Source organism: Siniperca chuatsi, linkage group LG6, assembly GCF_020085105.1.
Source record: "Siniperca chuatsi isolate FFG_IHB_CAS linkage group LG6, ASM2008510v1, whole genome shotgun sequence".
Lineage (NCBI taxonomy): Eukaryota > Metazoa > Chordata > Actinopteri > Centrarchiformes > Sinipercidae > Siniperca > Siniperca chuatsi.
In genome coordinates this window covers 23,697,871-23,722,564 of record NC_058047.1, presented here as the reverse complement: position 1 = coordinate 23,722,564, position 24,694 = coordinate 23,697,871, and the positions used below count along the sequence as shown (strand labels likewise).

The 24,694-nt window shown below is 40.3% G+C and overlaps 2 protein-coding genes across 6 annotated transcripts in view; one reads left to right on the top strand and one right to left on the bottom strand.

Moving 5' to 3' along the window:
• scfd2 (sec1 family domain containing 2) overlaps positions 1-2,079 on the bottom strand; it is an 85,909-nt gene extending 83,830 nt beyond the window's left edge. Inside the window, exons 1-3 of one of the 2 annotated variants that reach the window (XM_044199060.1) lie at positions 1,955-2,055; positions 1,136-1,886; positions 717-885 (exon numbers count right to left, since the gene is read on the bottom strand). In XM_044199060.1, coding sequence (XP_044054995.1) covers positions 717-885; positions 1,136-1,865 — 899 coding nt within the window. In that variant the 5' untranslated portion in view covers positions 1,866-1,886; positions 1,955-2,055. Of the gene's footprint in view, positions 1-716; positions 886-1,135 lie in introns of both variants that reach the window. The other variant, XM_044199059.1, reaches the window with a different exon arrangement.
• A 77-nt stretch (positions 2,080-2,156) lies between these two features.
• fip1l1a (FIP1 like 1a (S. cerevisiae)) lies at positions 2,157-24,627 on the top strand. Of its 4 annotated transcripts, none has more exons than XM_044199063.1 (14): positions 2,157-2,679; positions 2,888-2,951; positions 3,739-3,786; positions 4,555-4,613; positions 5,154-5,252; positions 5,388-5,447; positions 5,741-5,765; positions 8,005-8,104; positions 8,208-8,310; positions 12,109-12,163; positions 15,180-15,220; positions 15,856-16,048; positions 24,230-24,373; positions 24,459-24,627. In XM_044199063.1, exons 1-14 carry the CDS (start codon positions 2,616-2,618, stop codon positions 24,619-24,621), a joined length of 1,218 nt encoding a protein of 405 aa, XP_044054998.1. In that variant the 5' UTR covers positions 2,157-2,615; the 3' UTR covers positions 24,622-24,627. The 4 variants fall into 4 exon arrangements, with proteins under 4 accessions (XP_044054998.1, XP_044054996.1, XP_044054997.1 ...); XM_044199061.1 differs by having other exon boundaries at positions 5,388-5,503; positions 5,680-5,765; XM_044199062.1 differs by lacking the exon at positions 3,739-3,786 and having other exon boundaries at positions 5,388-5,503; positions 5,680-5,765.
• Positions 24,628-24,694: the final 67 nt, after the last annotated feature.

Sequence of the window (24,694 nt, the reverse complement as noted above, 5' to 3'; positions counted from 1 at the left end):
GTGAATTAAGGATTTCTTTCAATCAAACCAGAGTTGGTGATTGTTGGAAAGTCTAACAAAGACGGTTTTGGTGAATTTTATTTTGTTTCTGTCCAGGTTGAATGAAGTGTTTTACAATGATCTGCGAGGTAAAATTACTGTTTTTCTCAATGGTGTCTGGTGGGCGTAGCGCCCATTTGTTTTGGTCCGAGATGCTGGTGCTCTAGTGTGACATTTAGTGGCAGTGAATGTCGCATACAGCTCCTTTAAGCATTTTAGGTGAAATAGGTAGATATAGGTACAGCACGTACACTGTAATATCTATCCAGCAAAAAACTTGAACATTTGTTGGCAACCCAGTACCTCCTGATTTACCTACTAAATGTATGTTTTTCTTTCTTTCTTTCTTTCTTTCTTTCTTTCTTTCTTTCTTTCTTTCTATCTTTTTTCTGTTCCTTACTTCTCTTATTTACCTCCCTCATGGATGATGTACACTCATATTTTCTTGATAGTCACTTGCCTTCTTTGTTTAATGGATCATGTTTAAAATGAAAATGAAAATGTTTCAAATAATGGCTGAAAGGGACGCAATAAATGATCATTACTATCATTTCAATCCAAGTCTCTCAAGTAGGTGATAATAACAGTTGTGTGTGTATATATAACACCAATTAACAAGAAAATGACTATTGCTATAAATGAACTATGGTCAAAACTATCATCAGAGATGCGCTCACTGGGTTTGTGCGAGACAGCCGGGGGCCAGGGTGGTCTGGGAGTGAGGGGTTCGCTGCAGACTTGTGAGCTCCAGCATGTCCACCTGTACGTCTGTCACATGACCAGGTAAGGGTTGGAGCACAGTCAGAATCTTCTCCACCAGGTTGTCGCCATGGTGACCAACAGCTCCTGAGAATCAAGAAATGGAGAATTAAAACTGACCAAATATCTATTCAGTAAGTAGTAACACTTTTCAGCGACATATCAACATCGATATGTGCATTTTTGTACTCGATACTGGTCACATAACACTCTTTTTGCAGTTTAAGCTATGAATTCTATAAAGAATATCACAGGGTCATGGTTATGATGTAATTAGGGTTCTGCACTATGGAGAATGATTTGAAGCAATATGGTTCACAAAGCAGGGAGATTTCACCTGTAAGATCCATTGTTCGGTCCACAAAAATGATTGATGCTTTATTAGGGGCTGTTTTCCTTCGGTTTTTTGCTTGAGGGTGACTGGCCAGTTCCCCTGCTATGATGCGGCTCATGGGACCAACAGCAAAACTCTCCTCCCTGGTGCCTGTAGCTTCAAACACTGAATTTAATGCTGAAGTCAAGGATTTGATTTCAAGCTGCAGTTCAACAGGGAGAGAATGCATGTCTATGTCGGCCAGGCTTCCAAATCTCTTCTTCTCTCGTCGTTTTGCATTTATTGACTCCAGATCAGGTGAGAGCAGGGGAAACAGGTGAGCAAACATGGGTGTGAGGAGTAGCTGCTGTGATACAGGGGCAAACACCACTGGAACATGCAGGACTTCAGCCGTGTAGTTCATGTTTCCCATCCAGTCGCACAGCTTTTCTTCAAACTGCTCAAATACAGGGTTCCCTTCCATTTCTGTGGTGACATTGTTGGCGAGCAGGTGCACGGAGTGAGCAACGGTGGTGAAGACAACACAATACTGGAAGTGACTTAGGGATATGATGTCTTTAATGATGTTAATTGTTCTGCCCTTCAACAAAGTGCTCACCACAAATACGGCTTTCGGTTCATTCACACCACAGGCTTCGAAGCTTGAAAACTCCTTTAAATTTCTGGCTCCAGCCTCCAATAACATGGCAGCACCTCCGCTCCAGTGGAGAGCCTCTGCACACTTGTCATCCATAAAAACAACAGCTTTCTTTACCTTCGACAGCACCTTCTCCCACATCTGGAGCGGAAAGTGCGTAAAATCCTCCACCGTCAGCATTTTACCTGTCATCAGTGTTAGCTAAATGCAACGAAATTAACGACAAACATAAGAAGTGTCAGCTAGGGTAGCTCCAACAAAACAAACACACGAGTCTCTTAAAGGTGACGTGGCAATCACGCGTCGCAGCACAAAAACGTCACGCAAGCTTTGACTCGTTGCTATGGCAATAAGCGGCATCCAGAGACAATTTACGAGGGGTGCTGATGAAGTGTTAATGTTACAGAGTTATCTATGAATTTGCGGAATTGAACTAATATTATTAGCTTTTTATGTACAGTCTATGATTATTACCGAGTCTTTAGGATGCGCTCCCATTATTAGAAACAACATTTAAAAGGCTGAAAAGGAAAAAAAATTAATCCAAAGCGTAGGCTAAATTCTTAAAAACATGTTAAAAAATATCTTTGATATCAGCGGTTAAGCTAAGCTAATTGCGGTTGGTCAACCCAGCTCGAGACGGTTTCTGCCCAATGACAATTCATGCGACGTGAGCTGTCACTTCTTGTCTCCATAGAAACGCCTTGAACTGTCAGTTTTACTGCCACTGACCACAGGACCACACTATCAAATTATCCGAAATTCCCGTTTTCCACGACGCTTATAACTAGCTAAATTTTTGAGTTCTGTTGTGTATTTGTTTAAAACTACATTTTCTATATTAAAATGTCTTCACCTGAGTCGGACTCCAAAGTTGTAGAAGATGAAGACGAGGAAAAAATGTATCAATGTAAGTTTTAACAGACCAACCGCTTAGCTATTGTTTGTTCTCTCCATTTTCGACACAAATAATATTATGATTAACTAGAGAAATCATAGCTGAAAGCCGTTATAGTTGGCACAGGTGTCCCAGTGAATGTAACACACTATACTGAATACTGAATTAACGTTAGGCCATTAACGTTGACTTAAGTTTATCGTGTGTACGTATGTTTCAGTGATTTATGACATGAACGCCATAGATGACAAGGAGGAAAAGGAGAAGGGTCAAATACCATCCAGGTATGTATACTGTGTGTCATACTTAGGCATATGACCCCACTGTATTTGTTACCATGGTAGTAAACCTTTCACTTTTAATATAAATACCTTTTAAAAGTAATGTTATAACCATAACGATACATTTGAATAAAAACACTATTTGGCTTCCCATAACCATGAGAAAATGATGATGTGATACAGCATATGAGACTGTTATTACAGTTATTTTACCTTGCTCACTTAATTCTCCAGTACCTCTCCAAGTTCAAAACACACAGGTTAGACAGGCCATTAGTGCCAGTGAGCGGTGAACATTCAGAGTGAACTGGGCTGGCATGCTCATTTCCAATTAGAACCGACTGCATTACAGTAATGAAGCATTCAGATATAATACACTTTTCACAGTACAATAATAACAGTGATCATTATAGTTGCACAATACGTGTGTGATGGCACCGTGTGTGCTTCCTAAAATGTGCAGCCAGTCATGTGGAACATTAAGAAGTATTTTGATGCTCATTAAATCTGCTGCCAGGCGGGCAGTGTTTATTTGTGAGCTGGGAAATGTGGAAGTAAGCAATCACACAACTGGAGAACTGACGATGTCTGAGGTCTGCATTCTCCAGCCTCTTTGCCTCAGAGTAAATGTAGCAGAACCTGCCAATTACAGTAAGTTAGTGTAACATACACCAAAGCTTCGGCAACAGTCTTGTTTTTTTGGTTGTGAGTTTAGTCTTTTTTGCATTTGTGACTTAAATTGAACGTGTAAACTATTCAAAGGATAACAGTCATGTGTCTTTGTTTTCAGTTCACTTCAGATTGACCCACCTCAAGAATCCGAACAAAGCTTGAACAGGTGTTTGAAAAGCTAAGATTAAATTTATTTGTGATTGGTGTTTTCTAACTAAACATAAGTCATCTCTTTCCAGATGGCTTTATCATGTTTGCCTTTGTACCATGCAGTAACTGGCTGTGGAATTGATATTTTTTTATAATAACGTAATATCATTCTCTAAAGAATCTGTGAATATGGGCACTTGATTGGTCTTGACAAGAGTAGGCTGAGTGAAGCACACTCATCCAGTTATTATGGATTATCAATTATAATCTACTATGTACATTATTTTGTCTTTTTGTCACAGCACCTGCCAAATAAACTTGTGTGTTTTAACATGCAAGTGGATATTATTATTACTATCATGTATTTCTTTAGTTTTAGGGGGCAATTGGAAAGCTGTCCAAGATGATGCAGACAGTGACAATGACAGTGCTGATGAATATAATGATTTTTGTGTAACCATGCAGCCATGCATATGAGAGTGTAACTGTTTACTATCCATCTTCTGACAAAATAATGTTGAATTTTTCAGACTTTTATTGTGTTTGTTTGCCTGTTGGGCATAATATTAATGTACATTATTTGTCAAGAACCCACTTCTGTCAAAATGTAGCTTTGAGATATTTTCATTCTTTTTTTGTGTGAAATATTAGTCTTGTATATGGAGGTGCCATTTGAAATTAGGTTATCAGCACTCAACCCAGACAGCAGTAATTCTCAGTGTTCAAGTTAATGTCATGATGATGGAGATAACTGATAATGTACATGCCTCTTGTTTTCTTGCAGCTCTGGGCACACACCTGTGCATCTGAAAATTAATGCTGAAAGGAGGACACATGCAGTTGGTAAGTAGGTGCTCAGGCACATCTTTTATTTATGGCTCAGAAAACAAGACATCACATAACACAACATGAGCACAAAAACAGAAAGACCAGGAACGTCTTCATATTTTTTTTGTAAGTCATTAAACAAAAAACTGATAAGCATTCAGCCTCCAAAAATGCAGTTCATGCTTTTCCTACTGTTAAAAAAAGCCAAGAAACATACTTTACATACTTCATAATACATTCTAATTGCAATGTAGATCTTTCATGAAATAGCAAGTTAACTGTTCAGATGACCCAGGGAATATTTGACCTTAAAAAGTGGACTTTAACGCATTCCTAACACCTTCATCATTAGTTGACCTCTTCACTGAGAGTATTGGCTTCATTACTGCACATCAGCTCAGTTTAATGATGTATTTATGCTAAAAAGAATATCCCAAGGCCTTATTAAAAATGAATAAATGACAGTCTTCTACATTAAAGTCCCTGGCAAATATGCCTGTCACGATTGTGAGGTTTCTGTTTCAGACACCTTGAATTCAGTCAAATGTTTTACAGTTGGTAATACAAAGGGACTAGACATGGATGCATTGGACAATATCCCGGGAATCCCAGTAGTGAAGGCGAATGCAGCGGAAAAGCCATGGAGGAAAGCTGGTAAGTAGTGGTCTTTGAGCCTGTAGACGTAGGTGATTCTCTCCATGGTGATTCTCTCTATGTGAACTCATTCAGTGCAACTGTGTATCAGTAATTATATGCAGACTTCATTACTATGTTGTGTTTTGCTTTTAGGTGCTGACATCTCAGATTACTTTAACTATGGTTTTGATGAAGAAAGCTGGATCACCTACTGTAAGAAACAGTCAAAACGCCGTGCAGCTAATAGAAAACTATACACTAAAATCATGGTAAGACAAGCTATTTCTGATGTGATTGCATCAACAGTCTGCTTTTTTGAACTCAAAAGGGAGAACATAATCTGAAAACATGAATCATAACAGATACTATTGCTCTTGGTTTAATTTGAACTAGAAATTAATAATGAATAGATTGAATAGTGTGAAATTGTTGTTATTCCATTCAGGTCCAGAAGGAGCATGCTAGACATGAAGAAAAAGAGTCTTGTTCTGCTTATCCTTCCTTAGGCAACTCATCTATACTAGCTTCCAGGTTGGTAACATGTCTTCTCTACCTACTGTCATTGTCTATGTCCTCAGTGCTCCACCCCTTATCCCATTCCTTGCTGTAACTCCGAGCTCAGAGCCTGGAGAAGCTGGCAGCTGGTTGTTTCTGTTTGTTTGTGACACAACAGCTATCAGGCTGGTGCCATCTGTTTTCTGTGATCCTAAGATGGGCTCAGCATATTAGGGTTGTACTGGCAAGGGATCCCAAAGTGTTGAGGTAAACAGAGACTAATGATCATCTGTTTAAGACTGAAGTGAAATTTCATAGAAGGTATGTAGACACTCACAGAGTACTATGATGTGATTTGTCCAAATAATTACCAATTACCAAATAATTACTTTCCACCACTTTGCACTCAGTGGTAAATAAGTACATTTACTCAAGTACTTAAGTACACTTATGACATACTTGTACTTTACTTGAGTATCTACATTTAATGCTACTTTATACTTCTACTCTACTACATTACAGAGGAAAATATTGCACTTTTTAGTCCACTACAATTATTAGCATTAGTTACTAGTTATAATCAGCTACATAATATGATTAGAATTAATATCACCATGACCAGCTGCAACATGAAAATACTGCTCACATGTATACAATATAACACTTCTGTATACTTCTGTACTTCTTCTTCTGTACTTCTTCGAAGTAAACAATCTGAATGCAGAACTTTTACTTGAAAGTGAGTATTTCTACATTATTGCATTGCTACTTGTTCTTAATTAAAAGATCCTAATGCTTCCTCAGTGCAACTAGCGGATTAAATTCATTTACACACATTGGAATAATCACACAATGTTTTAATGTGTATCAGAAAAATAAGAGTAATATGGTAATAGAAAAAAAACTTGTCTAAATTAAATGGGTCAGCTTTGTGTTGTGAAATTGCTCTGTTCCTTCGGTGCCGTGCGCACTGTCCTCTTCACATTAATGTGAAGCTTTTAAGGGGAAGTTTTGAGCTCCAGAGCTGGCTGAAGCCTATGGGAGACAAGGCTGTAAGACTGGGCTTACAGCCCAGTGACAGTCTCCCATCATTTATGTATATACTCATGAGCAGCAGATGCTTGTCATGTTAGTAAATAGCATCCAGTCACAGCATGCATTTTGCTTCTATTTATAGACCAGGTGCTGTATGCCTTTGAGTGCTTTTTCCCTTACACAACGTCATCTTTTCCCTAACTCCCTCCCATTTAGTTCAATGGTTGTAAAGCATGCTGACTGGCAGGACTGGCCACTTAATTAAAGATTTGTCTCCTGATGATGTTCCCCTCCGTTGGCAAGGTTGCCCCTCAGGGGAGGTCATGTGGATCTGAGCTCTGTGTGGCGTCATGCATCTCTCTGTTTCTCAGTGACAGAGCTGGACCAGAGAGGAACCAGGAAGTCAAACTGTAGCATGTCAGAGTCAAATACACACACTTTGTTATGTAGTGGATGATGTGTTCAATGAGGCTTTGATACAGCAGCCGTCTGAAAATGTGATGCTTTCTTAAGGAAGCACTTGCTGTATTTGTTGATCTGTGTGTGATGTTCTCCACTGGTGCTGTCTACCATGCAGTATAGCTGTCCTCTGGGACGTGAAGTGAGATTCAGTCACAATTGTCCCCCTATTTAAAATGTTAAATTAATGTTTCAGAATGTAAAAGAAATTGTGTTTTCTCTTTCTACAAATCTTAAAAAATGTATTTGGTGTGTATTTCAAAGCTGAAGCAAGCAGAAGGGACATTAGGGAGCTACAAGAACTTCCCTATTGAGTTGCCATTAGATGTAGTTGTTATTCCTTTTTTCTGTATGTTTTTCTCTACTGTTGATTAAGTCCTAGTGACGGAAAGAGGTTAGTGTCCCATCTGTGTGTGTGTGTGTGTGCATGCTCGATGGGGGTGGGGGTGGGGGGTTTAGGACTGTAAAGGGCTGTTTTGTGAAGAAGGCGAGATGACCCAGATAAGGAGGTTTAATGCGTTAATGGACCTGCAGGGGGTTGTAGTAGGGACATGGCGAGTGAGATTAGGATAAAGTAATGTCCTGTTTTTAAAATTGTTATATAAGTGCACATCAAAACCACATGTAGGCATTGTTTAAGGTGAACGTGAAAAATGACTTAAAATTACTTAAAAATGACTTATGAAAGGCTCACCTGCCATTTTTTGGCACTGTATCAAAATATTACATGGATGTGATGTGATGTAGCTGTAGACTGTTTTTCATATGACCTGATCAACAGACAGTCAAGTGTTACCATTGATGTGACTGGAGGACAACCTGGATCCAGCGGCGGAGTGGAAGGGCGCCAGTGTCTCAGTGATGAAGGAAACAATACTCAGGTGGTGTGTGCGTATGTGTGTATGTGTGTGTGTGTGTGAGAGAGAGAGAGACAAAGCTACAGTTACTGAAGCTATTAATACTTACTGTATGTTTACATTGCAGGTGGTTACTGAGATGTCCCCTGAGAAGGATAGAATTACTTCTTATCATCTGCCCCCTCCATCCATCAACATCAGTTCTCTCTTTGCATTTACCCCTCCACCACGTAAGTCACCCTGCCACTGGAAAAAAGCAACACACTTATTTATATACATGCTCATTCACAATATCCATAGACTCAATAGGCAAATATCCTTGCATATTGCCCTTTTTCATCCAGTGCTATGATTATGAACAGATGAGTTGTCTTTTAAGAAGATGGGGGAGTAGATTTAAGTGGTATATGGGGATTTCAAATGGAAAGGGCCCCATTAGAACCCCGGTGGGCCACATCACACATCATGCAGCTGCACAAATGACTAATGGCAATCTGACCATGTGTGTGTTTGTGAAGCTGCAACACGTGTCATAATAAATAATCCTGTGGAGTTGAAGGACAGAGCTGAACACTGGTGAGTGTGTGTGTGTGTGTGTGTGTGTGTGTGAACACATGCGTTTTAAGACATTGTGTGGATATATGTCTTCCCGCAGGCAGGTGTTTGTAGTGCCATCCAGGTGTTGTCAGTCTTTAGACTTCCTCTTGGTCTTTGTAGTGAATCAGATAGAAATCCAGGAAGGCTCCCTGGCCTAAGCACACAGCTGAGCACATGCCATATCTTCATCTTCAAAGGTTCCAAAATAGATGCGCCGGTTTAGGCCCCCTTCTTACCCCTCACACACCCCCTGTGAGCCCCGTACTGCCTGGTGAACCCCTGCCAGAGCTGCTAATACAACCAGAATCTCAAACATCCTGCCGACTGCAGCTTTGAACAGTCAACACCAGCTTTGAAGTGTATTTGTGTAGCCTTTATCTAGGCCACTCCCCTTTCTTTAAGTTATAGCCCTTACCTCCTTTTGTGATGCAAATGTGTAACATGATAAAAATAGCCCCTGGTAAAAAGTGCTGGGCCAGCAATTTGTGGCATGAGAAATGTGCTGAACAGACCGACCGTAGGGAATAGGGCAGAGGGAAAGAAGTGGTTGGTTTGTTTTTCTTAAATTTTTTTGTTGTTTTTCATTCAGGTCACATTGGATGCCAAGTGTGTTTGATAGGTGCAGATTTTGGAGTGGAACTGTGTCATTGCAGGGTTGCTCTTGTGTCATTTGTCAGTGCAACACAGTGCACAGCCAAGGTGAGGCTGTCTGCTGCTCTGCGCTGCAGCTAATGCTTTCTACAGCCGGTTAGTGGGTCACTACTGTCAGTGTAGCAACACAGCTTGTATGTGAGTGTCCTTCCATTTGGCACTGACACACTGACTAATGATCATAGCTGAGCAGATGTGCAGTTTTTTCTGAACTGACCATACCATTACCGGATGCCCTCAGATCAGGGTTATTGATGAGAACTACTGACCTCTATAGCTCTTATCATTGAAGAGATCATTTGAATCGAAACGAGGAATATCAGCAGTTATGTAACATGTTATGTTAAAATACCAATAAGATTTAGAACACAATTTAAAAAAACAATTGCGTTTAAGTTCCTGGCTTTGTAATCATTTCCAAGAAAACAAAAGTGCAGCAATTCCTTTTTTTTTGATTGATTACATCAAGAGTCCCACCCAGTATTCATTTTGAGGTTTAGAGTTGAGAAAGGCAGCTTTTTTTTAAGGAAACGTTTTACCAGCAACTAATGGCTATGCCCTTTAATGACAGGACACTGTCATTGCAAGAGGAATTGTGCACATCTGTCCATGCAGATTGCTGTGTCTGAGAGTGCGGGAGACCGTAGCCTTTACCTAAGCAAAGAAAACTCAGACCTCTGCTGTAGTGCAGACGGCAGCATGTGGTTCAATGTGAAATATCAACTCCCATCTAAAACCCTCCAGCCTGTAGCTCTGTGAAACATTAGCATGAGAGAGAAAGCCACGCAAGCACAATCGGCGGCAATTAGCCCTCAGCCATTAGCTCTCTCATATGCTGCCAAGCATGGAACTCCAGCCCTCATCAAACACTCACTTGAGATCCCCACAGGTAGAAACAATTACTCACTCACGCTAACATTGATGGCATGTGTGTGGACGAGCTGGTGTTTACTGTGAGAGCATGTGTGTCTGTTTGTGTATGCAATACGCACAACACAGCATTTCTTGAGCATAATTGTCCATGATCCAGTTTTAATCATTTATTTAATACATACTTCTAGTATTTTCTACACAGTAATTGATTTTATAAACTCTTGTGTGTGTTGTCTCATGCAATGACTTAATCTGTTTGTTGTAATGAATCCTTATCTCGGGTATTTGTTTGCATGCAGGACACTCCATGTTTCTGATGAATCACACCATTGAGTTTTGGTTCGTTTGTCTGAAGTCGTCCCTCAGCACTACACTCCAGGCCTTTCTTTCTCAGACTGTTCGAAGTTTATGTGTGTATGCGTGTGTGTCTTCCCTTGGGTGTCCAGGTGTCTGAGGTATCAAAGGCCTTGCTGGGTCTGTCTCCCATAGTGAGCAGTTCAGGCCCTCTCAACTGTGTGGGACTTCTATTTGAAAAGGAAGGAAGATGTTCTACATTTCACTTACAAAGCAGGGGAGCCCTGTGCTCTTTTTTCCAATTCAAGCTTGAACTTCTAACAGCTCTTATTATTCTTCCTCTTGTTTCAACCATTTTTTGTGTTCTTTATGTTGTTAAAAACTGCTCTGAGCCACTCTCACGTTAGGGGTCTTTATGGAAGACAGAAAGGGATGGTATCCAGATGTGAATGTGTATTTTTGCCTTGGTTCTTCAAAGGAATCTCTATATGTGTGTGTATGTGTGTGCACGCATGTGAATGTGTACTCAGGGCAGCCCAAGTGTGTGATTTAGAACTGATTGTGTTGCTTGCTCACGTAAACTTTGAGCATTATAACAAGTAGGACCATTAACTGTGCACCCACGCGTTTATTGATGGAGGAAAAGGCAAGCAGGACTTGCCACATTTTGTTGCTGTGACATTTTGAGCCTGATCTATTTTCTCTACTTTAAAAGGAGTAGCACCATAAATTATTATGTTATGTTGTTGGTAATGGGGGATGTTTTTGAATTTGTGGTTTGTGTTCCTGTTTTCCACTTTTTAATGCTGACACATTACTCTTCCCACACGCAACATGCCTTCCAAATATATCCACAAACATCCAACTGAAATATTTGCTCTGTGTTGGACTTTTGCTAGTCGTGGCTACTAGTAGTAGTTTGCTGTAGTGGCTTTTATCTGTTATGTCTCATGTTAATTGTGTTTTACTCTAATGGCTGTCATTCCGAAATGCATTTAGTTTGGACGTTTTAGGTCCTCACAAAGTTTAAGTGAAAGGCAAATGATTAAAACCTTAGTGTTTTGAAACCTTTTGCATTTAGGAGTATGCAACATATTTTCTAAATGCGTAAGGCCAGGTTGGAATTGGACATTCCAAATTGGGGAGAAAACCAGGGGAAAAACATTGCAATGAGGTATACATTGCATTATTGTACTTTCATTGTAGTACTAGCAAACTTAAAAAGGGTGTTTACTCTGGCGACGTGTCTCAGAGCATGCCCAACACAGACAACAGAGCTTGACCCTGCTAAGGCAAAGTAGAGAATCTGGCTATAGCTGTCACAACAGCTTGTCCATCCCATAACACTCCTGGTGTTTACATAGTAGTTGTCTGACAATTTCTCTAAAACAAGATTAAAAAAAGATTGAAGACACAAATTCATCTGGATTAATGGTCTCTTTTTGAAGAGCATGAAGTGGTTATCTCAGCTCTTTCATCACATTTCCATTTTTTTTTAAGGTTGTAGTCACATTATTTGAAATTATAGATATTTCATATAAAATCAAATGTAAACCTGGTCACTGCCAAGAGCTTGACTCAATAGTCATGGCCTTGTCTTCTCTTCCACGCAGCTTTCCTTTACCGACCAGGACCCCCTCCTCTCTCCTCCCTTGCTACTTTGGACAGGTGAGTCCATGAATTTGTCATTGTGTGTGTGTGTGTGTGTGTGTGTGTGTGTGTGTGTGTGTGTGTGTGTGTGTGTGTGTCTGTGGTACCACAGAGATATGTAGTGGCTGCAGTGTAGCAGCAGGAGAAACCGCAGCTGGGATGGAGATAGTGTCAGGGAAACAGTACACTGATCTCTGTTCAGGGAGGTTTGACTCAGGTGCAGGCACAGGTAAGTAACAAATTCAGCAAAAATGTGGGAAGAAGAGAAGAAAAACATTACTCACAGACTGGACAAGAGCTCATTATGAAAAGGTGTATTAGTGCTGATAATTTAAAACAAAATAATTGCTGTTGGAAGCAGTTTCCTAATTTCTGAGGCAGACCTAGTGGCTCTTTTTTGACACCAAAGGACAACCCATATGAGTTGGAACAGTTTTATCACTGTACACTGTGCTCTGTTGCTGATCTTACAGCTGAACTAATGGCCAAATAAGGTAGAAAGCAAGACAGCAACCTTGTTTGTGCCTGTTTATCAGTATCCAAGGCATCCCCCACTCCCCTCTTCCGATCTATGTCACAACCTGTCTGCAAACTCCCACATTTCAGCTATATTTTACACTACTTAGATCACAAGTGGGCCACGTTGTACCCCAGGCTCTCCTGCATTTTCTTACAGGGCCCTAAATGTAGCTCCACTCCAGTTTTGTTTGCTACTGAGATTGTTTCCCTTGGATGTTGTCTGTATCCAGCCTGTCTCATTCCATCTCTCTGTTTGTCTGTCTCTCTAGCTTCCTGTCCCTTCATCTTTTTTCTCTTTTCTCAATCCTACTTTTTCCCATTCTCCTAATTTGCTATGTCTACGTGTGCCTGAATTCACTCTGTACTCTGTCCTAAAAGATGGTTTTTCTCACATCTCAGTCCATCTGCCAAATCCTCACATCCTTCAGGGACTTAATGTTCCTATGAACTCTGCCAGCCATCTCCCGTATGCTTTATGAACCATTTCCTTTTTAACTTTTCTCCAACACACACATCACAACAGACACGCCGCGTCTACACAGATAGTCCTTGCCTCACTGTTGGTGCTCAGCCTTTCCCTTGTGGATATTAGGAACAGCAGGTATTTCTGGCATGATCTGGGCCCTGGCTTCCCATGCAGTGTGGAGGGCCAAGGGCCCATAGGGCTCCCAATGTCCATATTTAGTTTATTTAACTTTTATTTAGTTTAATATTTAATTTCCCAATGATATGCGTTTATAGGGAGATTAGTAGTATCATGCCACTGCTGAACATTCATGGTTTTCAGTCTTTCTCACATTCAGTCTAAATCTAAATCTAATGTATTTATTGAATGAAAAAACTGAGCACAATCATCACTGGGAAAGGTACTGCTGAACAAGTCCAACCAGATAAAATACTAGATGTTAGCATGCTGTTTAATCAAAACCCAACATTTGGAACAGTTAACCACTTTTTGTGATGGATTAGTTTTACACAATGTAACTGGTTAGGTGACAAGCTCCAGACACATAAGAGGAGGATGGATCAGTTATCATACAACTATTGAAAAGTGGCTTAATCTGGATGCTAACAACATACAAGCTAATAGTAAGCCTCTCATATGTTTAAAGTCAAACATGTCTTTGCAGAAAAAAATAGCAGAATAACTAAAACAATGCCAAAACACACATTCACTCAACAATCTAATATTGCAATACAATGTTGGAAACAACGACAAACCTGAAACATATTGAAATTCAGCTTGAGCTGATTTTAATAACTCTCTTCCAGCTACGTGATTTGATTTATTTGGTTGTGTTCTTTGTTTTAAATCTTATGGTTTTATTGCTTTTGCAGGGTTATATTTGCTTGAAATGGTCCAAATTAAGTATATGGAAGCCAATTATATATTTTTCAGTAACATAGCCTTATAAAATAGAGAGTAGTAACATCTAGATCAATAGAACAATATGGATAATGATACTGCCTAAAAAAACGTTACATGTTAGCCACACCCTTGATTTTGCATCTCATATCTATACTTTTTTTCTCCTGTGATGCATCATCAGGGCAACCATAAGATATATCATTGACCATTAAAGGAACTCGTGTTGCTTTTTAGATGACGTTAAAATCATCAGTGTTTATGTTGATTAAACACAGAGGCCACAAAGTGAGAGGTGCAGAGTGCTTTGATGAACCATTACGCATACAGTTATTATCCCCCTGTTAGGGCCCTGCCAGCAGCCACATGCTCACTCTGCCAGACTCACTCTTCCATTCACTCATTCTGTCTCCATTCACAAACAAGCCTCTCTATGTCTCTGCTACACCAGAATAAAAATTTCAGAGAGAGAAAACTGGCCAGGGCAGTGCTGATGTAGCACAGGGAATGATGGACCTGCTTACTACGGGATTTATAGTGCAGTGTGTTTGGACTCACACCTGGTGGGAAGCAGTTCCATTGGATGAGCTTCATACATACCTTCAGCACATTCGGAAGTTTTCAATTGGAAGCGGGTGTGGGTCCAGGCCACGCGGACGGGCAGAAGATCCAGATAGTAGCAGTAATATGCCCTCCATCCGTTCCTCATGGGTTGGCGAGCACACATTGCGCCTTGACAATGAGCCAGTCACTTCAAACACTTGGAAAACACAGCTGTGCATTTAGAAAAGTGCTTTGATCATGTTTCAGGCCTGTCCACTTGTTTTTTTTCTTCATTTATTGATTCATCTGTGAATTTGTTTGCTCACTCTTTCGCTTCTTTTTGCAATTTTAGAATGAATTACCTTAAGTATTATATCAACTTGAATGATATCTAACAATACAAGTCTGCCAGGAATAGATGTAGCAAGGAGCTTAAAAAATACTATCAAATATTCAAATATTGACTTCAGATGTCACCACAAATAGAACAGACAGCTCTCAAACATTTTTTCAACAAAACTTGTATGTTACAAACTAGGGTGTGAAGTTATGTAGAGATTTTATGTGTGACTTGACAATATGTTCACTTTTTCTTTTCATTTTCAGTGGACACTTTAAAGGCTTAGATGACCCCTCAACTTCATCAGGTACATCTCTACTTCTGTAAAAGTATAGAATGCATAATATTTCATGACTTCAGTACTGCACACATTATGCCATGATGATTTTACGTACAACCTATCAACCAAGATCAAAGATGAGTGTTGCTTCTCTTCTTCACTTCATGCTCTCAACTGTTTTTGAATACTGAGATATTTCTATCAGGACAATGACAATACGTGATTTGGCCCTGGAAACCTACAGGTCTTTTATACAGATTAATGTACATTTACAGCCTTTTGAAGGTTTGCTCTGATTGTTTTCAGCACATCGTTTTATGTACTTTCTTTGGTTTTCAATAGAAAACACTTTTAGTACCTGCCCTATATATTCTGTTTCAACTTGTAGTAAGTGTATGTCCTAAATATGCTTTTTCAAAGAATGTTACTGTTGTAAGTGTTGCCTTTAGCAGTTACATTAATCATACATAAGAATTGTTTTTGAGGAACATCAACAGAAAATGACATACTGTAAAGGAGTGACAGGTGCTGCTCTAAATACAGCGACTTGGTAAATGCTTAGTTTATAAAATGAGTAAATGAATACTACTGCAGTTGCCAGCTGCTGCTGTTTATGGTCCTCTCCAGTCAGCTGTCTGGCTTGGTTCTGTTCTTTCTCTTAGGTGTGTCATCCTTAATCCCAAGGAGTATAGCCTCCAGCGCTGGAGTGATTGACACTGCCAAAGCCTGGGAATGCTACATATGGCAGGAAAAGTGTGTCAAGGACAGAGACAGATCCAGAGAGCATGGGCATGGTAAAGACAGTCAAAGAGGCAGAGAAAGGGACAGGGAGAGCTGTTCCTCTTCACACAACAGGTGACTTGAAGTTATAAATATTCATAATCAAATTATCCTAGATTACTTTAATATATGTCTGTTTCCCTTTTGTGTATCATGTTGATCACACACAAGACACAGTGCACCCTCTGTAGTGGATAAATGCAAATGTCTGCTGAGCAGCTGTGGCCTTCTGGATTGGGCAACACAGTATATTGGTTCTGGTCCAGATATCCAGTCTGTTTTGGGCTCCTTCAAAATGTGTGCGTTCGCAGTCTCTCTCTCTCTCTCTGACAAAAACAGAACAAAGAACGAGGACGAGTGTAGTTCTGTGAAGCAGTCTGTTTGCCAGGTGACACAGGAGATGAATGCAGACTATGGTGTTGGCATCAGTGTTGGGTAGAATTTCAGCATGACTATATAGTAGCATGTGATGGCAGTTTCTGTAGGAGCCTGTGTTACACTGAGTGCCTCAAGTGGCAGAGAACCAAAGCTCTGAAGACGTGGACAGGGAAAAATGTTGGCTTTTGTGTTGCGTTGTACTAATTGTATAGTTCCCAGAGTGACTTTTAACTTGGTCTGTAGCTTAATATGTAGCCCCATGTTGGTTTTGTGAGGCACTGTAAAGTCAGAGTATATTTTTAGTGTCCATTGTTGCAGAGGGGGGAAAGTTGCAGCTGGGATTGTGCTCTGAGTTAGTTCCTCTCTCATATCTCCAGCTGATAGCTATAATATAACCAGCTATGACTGTTGTGAGAAAATGCACAGCTATTGTGAAGAAATGCACACTATTGCAAAAGACTATTGTGACAGAAATCAAGACTATTGCAAGGCCAGGAGAAATTATTGCCAGCATATGCAGAACTAGGTTTTTAAAAAAATGTTTGTTCTGGTGCAGTGTGATGGGCCAGGGTGCAGTCTAGATGAGGGAATAACTCTGTATTTGCCAGCTACTGCCAGGAAATAATTGAGTGTTCACTCCTCTGCATGGAGCTTGAGTCCTCCCTCCCTGTGGCTCCCGGATGATAAGAGCCAATCTGATTTCCACTTCAAATTTCACATAGTGCCCCACTACCCTACAGTCTGACAGCCTGAGTGTTGCCGTATGTACTCAAACACTCATGCTCACATGCATGCGTGAGCCAAATCCTGCCCTACATTTTCTCTGCACACTCAGTGTTGACCCGTAGCCAGATGTCTATTTAATTATAATCAACTCAGGCAGCTGCCAACTGTAATACACACAGGCACATCTTCCCTCTTTCTCACATACTCCTCAGCTGACCTAAGGCTGATACTGTATGAAAGGATGAGTGTGACATTTCGCTGTGACAGAGCATTCCTCGCTAAAACATGTACATGTTCGGTATCAAGGATACTCCTGCCATTGGTCTTGATTGAGACACTGGCCTCAGATCTGGAGTTGGGACTCAGGCATTAGACTATGACTACAAATACATGCAGTACAACTGAAATTTGACTGTGTCTGTGGTTGCAAAAGCTGTAATGCTGTTGATAACAATGAGTTCCTGTGTCAGCAAGTGTTGGAGCTTCACTGTTAATGAACTTGCATGGAAATAAGTGCAAAATAACCAAAATGACAAACTGAAGTATCTCATACTGTACTGTGCTCTCTTTAAAAATCCTCATATGCTATTCTGCTTTTCAGCACTTCTTAAAGTGGTGAGCTTTTGCTGGAGTGTTTCTGTGCGTTAGATGACTGGATGCAGGTTTATATATAAAGCTCAGAACAATCTTGTGGGTCAAATGAGGGAAGTGGGACATGGGGACATTTGGGAAGCTGTAGGCTAACTGCAGAAGATAGAAAGTACGTGAATCACATGTGGGTGACAGACACACAGGGAATGCACATGAGATTTGGGGAATCACACGAGAGATTTGTTCTAATGTCACAGTTACAAAGGCCCAGAGTTAAATGTGTGCTGCTCACAACCTCTTGGCTCTGTTGATGTGTTTGATGTTGCCCTACATTCTGGTCACATGATCTAGCTTCACACTGCGCGTGTCACACACACGCTTATATGTACAGGTTATGTGTTTTCTGCTACATTGATTTATGACTGTGCTCTAAGCTATTTTTAGACTGGAACCAGAGGGATTCATTGTTAGTGTGTGTGCGGGTAGTGTGTGTGTGTGTGTGTGTGTGTGTGTGTGTGTGTGTGTGTGTGTGTGAAAGAGAGAGAAACAGATGGAGCCTTCCACAGCTTTGTTTGTGAGCCACCCTTATTGTTCATTGGTGAGGTCAGTGTGAGTGCTACATTGTGCATTTGGGCTGCTGATGCAGGAGCTGTGCTCGGTAGCCCACATGTCCTGTGCTGAGTCACACACAGGCAGTGTGGCAGGGCAGCCCTCTAGGCATCAGCTACTGGTTATCAGCTGTGGTTGTGACCGCATGCCTCTGATTTACCACCACCACTAATAGTTTCCATGAGCTTAACACTCACATTTTCACCCATGCATTTATCCAGTGAGTGATATACTGTGTGTGTCTGTCTTTTGCCCTTCCTCAGACACCCTATACCTTTTACAAATAGGTGCAGACTGAGGAGCTGATTGGCCATTTGGTCAGCACTGACTGCAAATCACATCTCTGGATGATAAATGTAGCGCTCGTCTTTCCAGCTGGCACTGCTTCAGACCATGTCATCATCTCTTTCATGTGCACATATGCACACAGTTGCACAAGACGATGGCAACATGCAATATCCACTTTTTGTCTTGGTCCAAGACACATGGCATCGGTTCACACGTTCAAAGAAACGTAAATTTAATTTAAATACCCTCAGCTAGTTTGATAATTGGTTGACAGAAAAGATTGCACACGTAAGGCATTAAGTTCACTGGATAATAATTGTGTGGAGAAGTCCCAGTGTGATGAGGAAATTTAAATTGTCTCCCTGATTTAAATTGTACTAAAAGCTTTATTAGGAAATGCTGTAAGGCTACTTTTAGTGTTAACAAAGGGTTTAGCTGACTCCGAATATGGAACAGGAACTGATAATTGAAAAAAGGCAGCTGTAATACAATGCATTGAAACCAAATTAGAGCATTGCTAATTCAGAACAGCAAAAGCATGGCAATAACATTTTACAGCCTTAAAACAAATATACACCTGTCAACAATAACAACCTCATTCAGTTTGCATCAGGGCACAATAGAGTGATTTCCTTCGTTAGCTGAAAACATTTGTAGAGTTATATTTTCATAAGTTTCATAAGTAAGTTGCCTGTAGTTTTGAAAAAGGAATCATCAGTGCTACTTTGATGGCAGCCTAGTGATTTGGGGGAACAGCTCTGTCTACCTTCCAGGTTTTGTTTTAGATTTAGTAGGCATAGCAAGATTCAAATTGCCACTTTCCTTCTACTGTAGACAGAGAGGGGTCTTTTCCTCAGCTGCTTTTGTGCCTGATGCCACTTTTATCCTGGCTTCAGGGTCTGTCTTGGGGCATGTATATTCTTCCACCTACATCTGTTTTTATTTGCCCCCTACCCAACTTATTTAGCCCTTAATGTGACATGCTTTCTGTCTTTCTGACTCAACTTCATGCATGAAACTCATTTCTTTCCAGAGCCAATCGCGGGGTCTGTACCTAATCAATTTTAATGTTCCTTCTACAGTGCATGCTTTCCCTTGCATTAAGTGCTACTGTCTGTCTTCATTTATTATATATTTAATTCAATTCAGTTTTGTTTATATAGCGCCACTTCATAACAGAAGTTATCTCATTGCATATAGAGCAGGTCTATACCGTACTCTTTATAATATATACAGCATCACTTCCTGTCTTAGCTTTACATACATTGCTGCCATACATTCCTCTGCATTTGCTTCTTCTTTTCCTTGCCACTAACAGCCAGCAAGACTCGCTTGCTTTGTATGGGTTAAAGCTCTCTTCCCAAAGGCAGTGCGCACTGGTTATCTTTTACAAAACATGTTTGTTTCTCACACACTCAGCTGCAGTTTCCACTTCTTTTTTTGTGGGTTTAAATTGACCTTAGCCCCCAATTTTGTTTGATTTTACACTCACCCTCCTACGGAAACATTGGCTTCTAAATAGTATCTTTGTTCTGTCTGGAGCAAACTGATTGGCACTGGTGTCTTTACACAACCACGATTCCCTCAATAACCTAATTCAATGGTGGTCCATTTGGCCAAATCAAACAATCTGCTAAGAAAACAAGGAAAATGCTGTATTAGAACAGAGTAGGGGTAGAAAATACAGTTCTCCTTAACCAGCAGTGTTCTTCCTTACAAACCCAGGCGGCTGTAACAAGGAATACAACAAAATTAAATTATTTATATAAATATTTGGATCCATTTTGAATTATTTTATGATCACTCACTTGGTTTTCATGGTGACACCACACTTGTTAGTTGCAGGCTGATAATTAATTTGCTTTTTCAAGGGCCTGTACCACAAAGCGAGATTAGTGGGTTAGCCAGCTATCTTTAGGTTTTTATCTTTGGGTTTTTTCCAGTATCACGAAGATGGCTCACTTTAACCGGGGTAGATCACCATGGTAACTTATGCTGTACAACTTCAAAGGATCAGATCAAAACCTGCCAACAGCTCGACCACTGACCAATCAGCTCACTGGAAAAAATATTCCTTCAGGATCCTGACATTCCACTCTGGTTTTAAAACAGAGCTTCTAACAAACGGAGGGATGGTTCACGACACTATAAATAGATAATGACGATTATAGCTGCATTTTAATTGAGCAAAGTTTCTTTCATTCTGACAAGATTCCCGACAGTGTCGATGCTTTTACACTTTACTTCACTCCAGCTCAGAATAACATAAGATGACTGTGATGATTATTGGAAATAAAAGGCATTAACTACTTCTCTCCTCTCCTCTACTCTCCTCTCTGCTATGGCAGCAGAAACAGTCTGACATTCATTTTAACTCTTTTATGTGCATCACATATTCATAATAGTATATATATATATATATATATCCTTAGCCTTACTTTTAATTTTGGAAATTATTTGTAGGGTTTCTACAGCTTCATATTCTATTCTAGTTATGTGATTATATTGTATACATTTCACCTTGTTGAATATCACTTTTTGCTGACGCTTTAAACTAAGTTTTCTCATGCATATCAGTGTTTCATCTCAATTCATATTAAGTACTTAATTCATGGTTGTGATGATGCTGCTTATAATGAACAACTCTGCCTCTTTCACACAAACGTGCTCATAGCTGCTTAAGTTAACAGTTAACTGAGCCAGCTGATAACCAGCCTCATTATACTCGTTATCCAGGATCACAAAAGTTAGGCTCGGTGAATCCAGGTAACCCAAAGAGAGCCAGACTAAGTTGAACTTGCTTCATGGTACAGGCTGACTGCTACTGTGGGTTTGCACATGTCTTCAAAAGTAGTAAATAATGATAAATCCTTAGATTTTACATACATTTGGAGTCTGATCCACACTTAGAGAAAAACAAATAAGGCGAGTGCCTGAAATGTTTTCTTAGTGGGATTAACACATAGCACCATGGGATGTGTCAGAGTTACCAAATAAGGTTACATTAGTAGAATTTATTAATTGGCTATAATATGTAAATATCCAGCATGATCATCACAGAATAGAATAGAACATAGAAACAGGAGAGAAGAGAGGGAGAGACAGTGAAATCAAAACAGGTTGCATGGGTTACATTTTTGTCTTAAAAAAGGTTATTATATCATCTTTGAGAGAAGAAACACTTGCCTTTTCAGAAAAGCTGGCTTATTGCTGACCCCAACTTACTGCCACACTGGCACAGTTGCGTTTCTTTTGGCGACCAAAGACTCCACCATAATGTTGCTGAAATAACAACATCTCCTGCTCCATGAGTCATTAGACGTCACATTCTATCCCCTCACTCGCAGCTGCTATTTATTTTTGTGGATATTACTTTCATGTTAATTATGTCAATCATAAATTGTGTTTCATATCCGCAGTGTGGCTCACTGAATCATCTGGGTTTCTCAGTTAAATGACTGCAGGGATGGAGTGGACAAAATTACATCGCGGCAGGCTCAGGCATCTTATGAAATCTGTGATACTGCCTGCCCTGACAGGCCTGGGCACTAGTAACGAATAAAAACATAAAATGTGAAAACAAATCCTTAGGCTTCCAAGCTATAATTTACTCTTTCTAACACTGTCTCCTTGGGAACCATTTGACTGTGTTCTTGGTGTTATGTGAGGTGGTTGTTTCTGTGTTAAAGCTAATGGCTTTGAGCAAGAACAAATGTGGGCCTTGGGTCCTAATCCCAGCTGCTAACAGAAGAGCTGTCTCCAAATATTGAATATATTTAGCTTTGTACTTGCAACAACTCTGCCCCTAAAGGCTCTCTCTCTTTTCTGTGTTGAGCAAGTGAATGGTAATAATTACTACAGCCATGTGTGAGCAGTGCTGTATCTGTACTTTTCCTACAGCCTTTTTTGAGCAAGATCTATAGTGGCAGAGAGAAATGCCTTCAGTGTGATGATTCTTAAAGGTCAGGTTGATTATTTTAAAACTGCCAGCTGCAAGCTATGCCAAGGTGTCTTGTGTTGAGGTGAAGGAGTGTGTGTGAGAGAGAGAAACATTTATACACACACTACAGATTTCCCTTTGGCAGACGGTATGGTTTTCTCTTTAATCTACAATATCTGTATTCAGTGTATTCTGAATGGGCCATGAAGACTCCTCTTCTATAACTGGAGCCCCTTCCACTTTTTATGACCATCCAATCTGAATCAGCATTACCTCCCCCAAAGCTGTGTGTGCTGTGTAGTACTGTATATTGACAAGCAGCATAGGAAAGACCATTAACGGCTCAAATTGCCTTGGATAAAACAAGGTCAAGAACAAGAACTAGCACTGGTGTTGCTCTTGAAAAGGAAACATTTCTCCTGAATAAGTAAGCACAATTGACATGATGTAACATTATCTAGATTATGGTTTTGAGGAAACCAGTTGTACTAGCTACTGTAGATAGCTATAATCCCCATTATGTAGAAGCAGGCAGAGTGGAGCCGACAATGCCACCGTCACTGAGCTTTTTGTTTTGTTCTAACTGTGGAAAATTTTACACAACTGATTAACTAAAACATAATGAAGTGAGTCTAGTAGTGGTAACGTGTAATTATGTTATGGTGAATCTCATTTCGGAAGGAGACAGTGTTGCAGCCAATCAGCCTCTGATTACTAGAGACACCCTCTGAAGGTTACACTGTAATAGACTGCATCCTTTAAAGGAGGCAGCTACTGAAATGGGACACTATGCCAGTGGTTCCCAAACTTTTTTTGATTCATGGCACCCCCATGTGCCACTTACACTAAAAGTAAATAAAAAATGAAGTGTGCTAATAGGTAAAAATGTTTTTTTTTTTTTTTGTCCTGTTCAAAAGTAAAATTAGTTTACATTTGAGTTTTTTCAAGATGCCTCTTGATCTTACTTGGCAACACTGCTGCATTTAGCAGTTTTTCCCAGCAGATGAGGCATTCCGGAGCTGTTGTCACCAGTCTTAGCTATGGCATACATGCAAATTTAACATGGTAATTTCAGTGTTTGTTACTTACTTATGTTTGAAGATGTAATATAAAATGTAGTTAATGTCGTTTATGTGGTGAAACATTATTATAAATGTACTGTAACAATCTTGGGGCACCCTTGGGCTGTCCTTAAGGCACTCCCTCCTCTGTGGTTAAAGGTGCAGGTGTAGTGAAATCAGCATATTCCACTGTAACCGTGCCCCTTTGCATGAACACGTTTTTTCATGTGTGTGTTTTTAGAGGTCATATGAGGGGAGAGAAGGTGTGAAGTATTGACTGATCAATCATATGGTCTCACAGGACTGCAGGTCCTACAGTGAATAATAGATTTTTTTAGCTTAGAGGATACTGCAGCATGGCTGCTTGGCTTTAATGTAAAGGGCATGCTGTGACACTGGTGTTGGGCTCTTTGTTACTCAAAGTCTAGGCCAGGGGGGAGGCTACAAAAGCTCAGGCAGGCAAACAGCAGGCGCTGTGGTTAAGGTTTTGGTCCCTTGAGTTCTGACTTATCTCTCTCCCAGTGGAGAAGAGGAAAAAAGGCCAGCAGTCTCATTCCTGTGGGCCATGAGCTCATTTTCCCTTTCTATTATTTCCCAAAGAAACGGCCTCCAGTTTCATCAATAGCAAATGGAAAAAATACACTGCACTATGGTATTTTTCAGTGGGGAGGAGCGAATGAGGCACAGGGACACTACGGAGCGAGGGCACAAACGCCACAGTTTTGAAAGATTCAGTGGAGAAAAAGAACGGCACCAAGAGAGGAGGCATAGAGACAAAAGCGAAGGATGGCAAAAATCATCATGCAGGTCTAACAGACACACACACACTCACATACTGAAAGAATGAAAGACGACAGAATTATTATGTGACTGTCATCTATGTCCTCAACAGCAGTGGCAGGAGCAGCAGCAGCAGCAGGAGTAGGGGGGACGGTGGTGAGGACAGAGACAGTCAGAGTAGACACAAACACAAAAAGGCCAAAAGAAATAGGAAGGACAAGGAGACCAACAAGATGTCCTCTGCTCACCAAGAGAGGAAATTAAAATCTGACTGACTTTCAGTCTCCTGATCTGTTTAATGAGAAAATCTGCCCTGTGGCATCTTACTGTATGTTTCATGAGAAAATG

Bases quoted from the DNA above. Each gene is read 5' to 3' on its own strand.
- fip1l1a (XM_044199061.1), top strand. From the start codon at position 2,616: ATGTCTTCACCTGAGTCGGACTCCAAAGTTGTAGAAGATGAAGACGAG. The intron at 2,680-2,887 runs GTAAGTTTTAAC...CGTATGTTTCAG, and splicing joins CGAGGAAAAAATGTATCAAT to TGATTTATGACATGAACGCC. The intron at 16,049-24,229 runs GTGACTTGAAGT...GGTATTTTTCAG, and splicing joins TGTTCCTCTTCACACAACAG to TGGGGAGGAGCGAATGAGGC.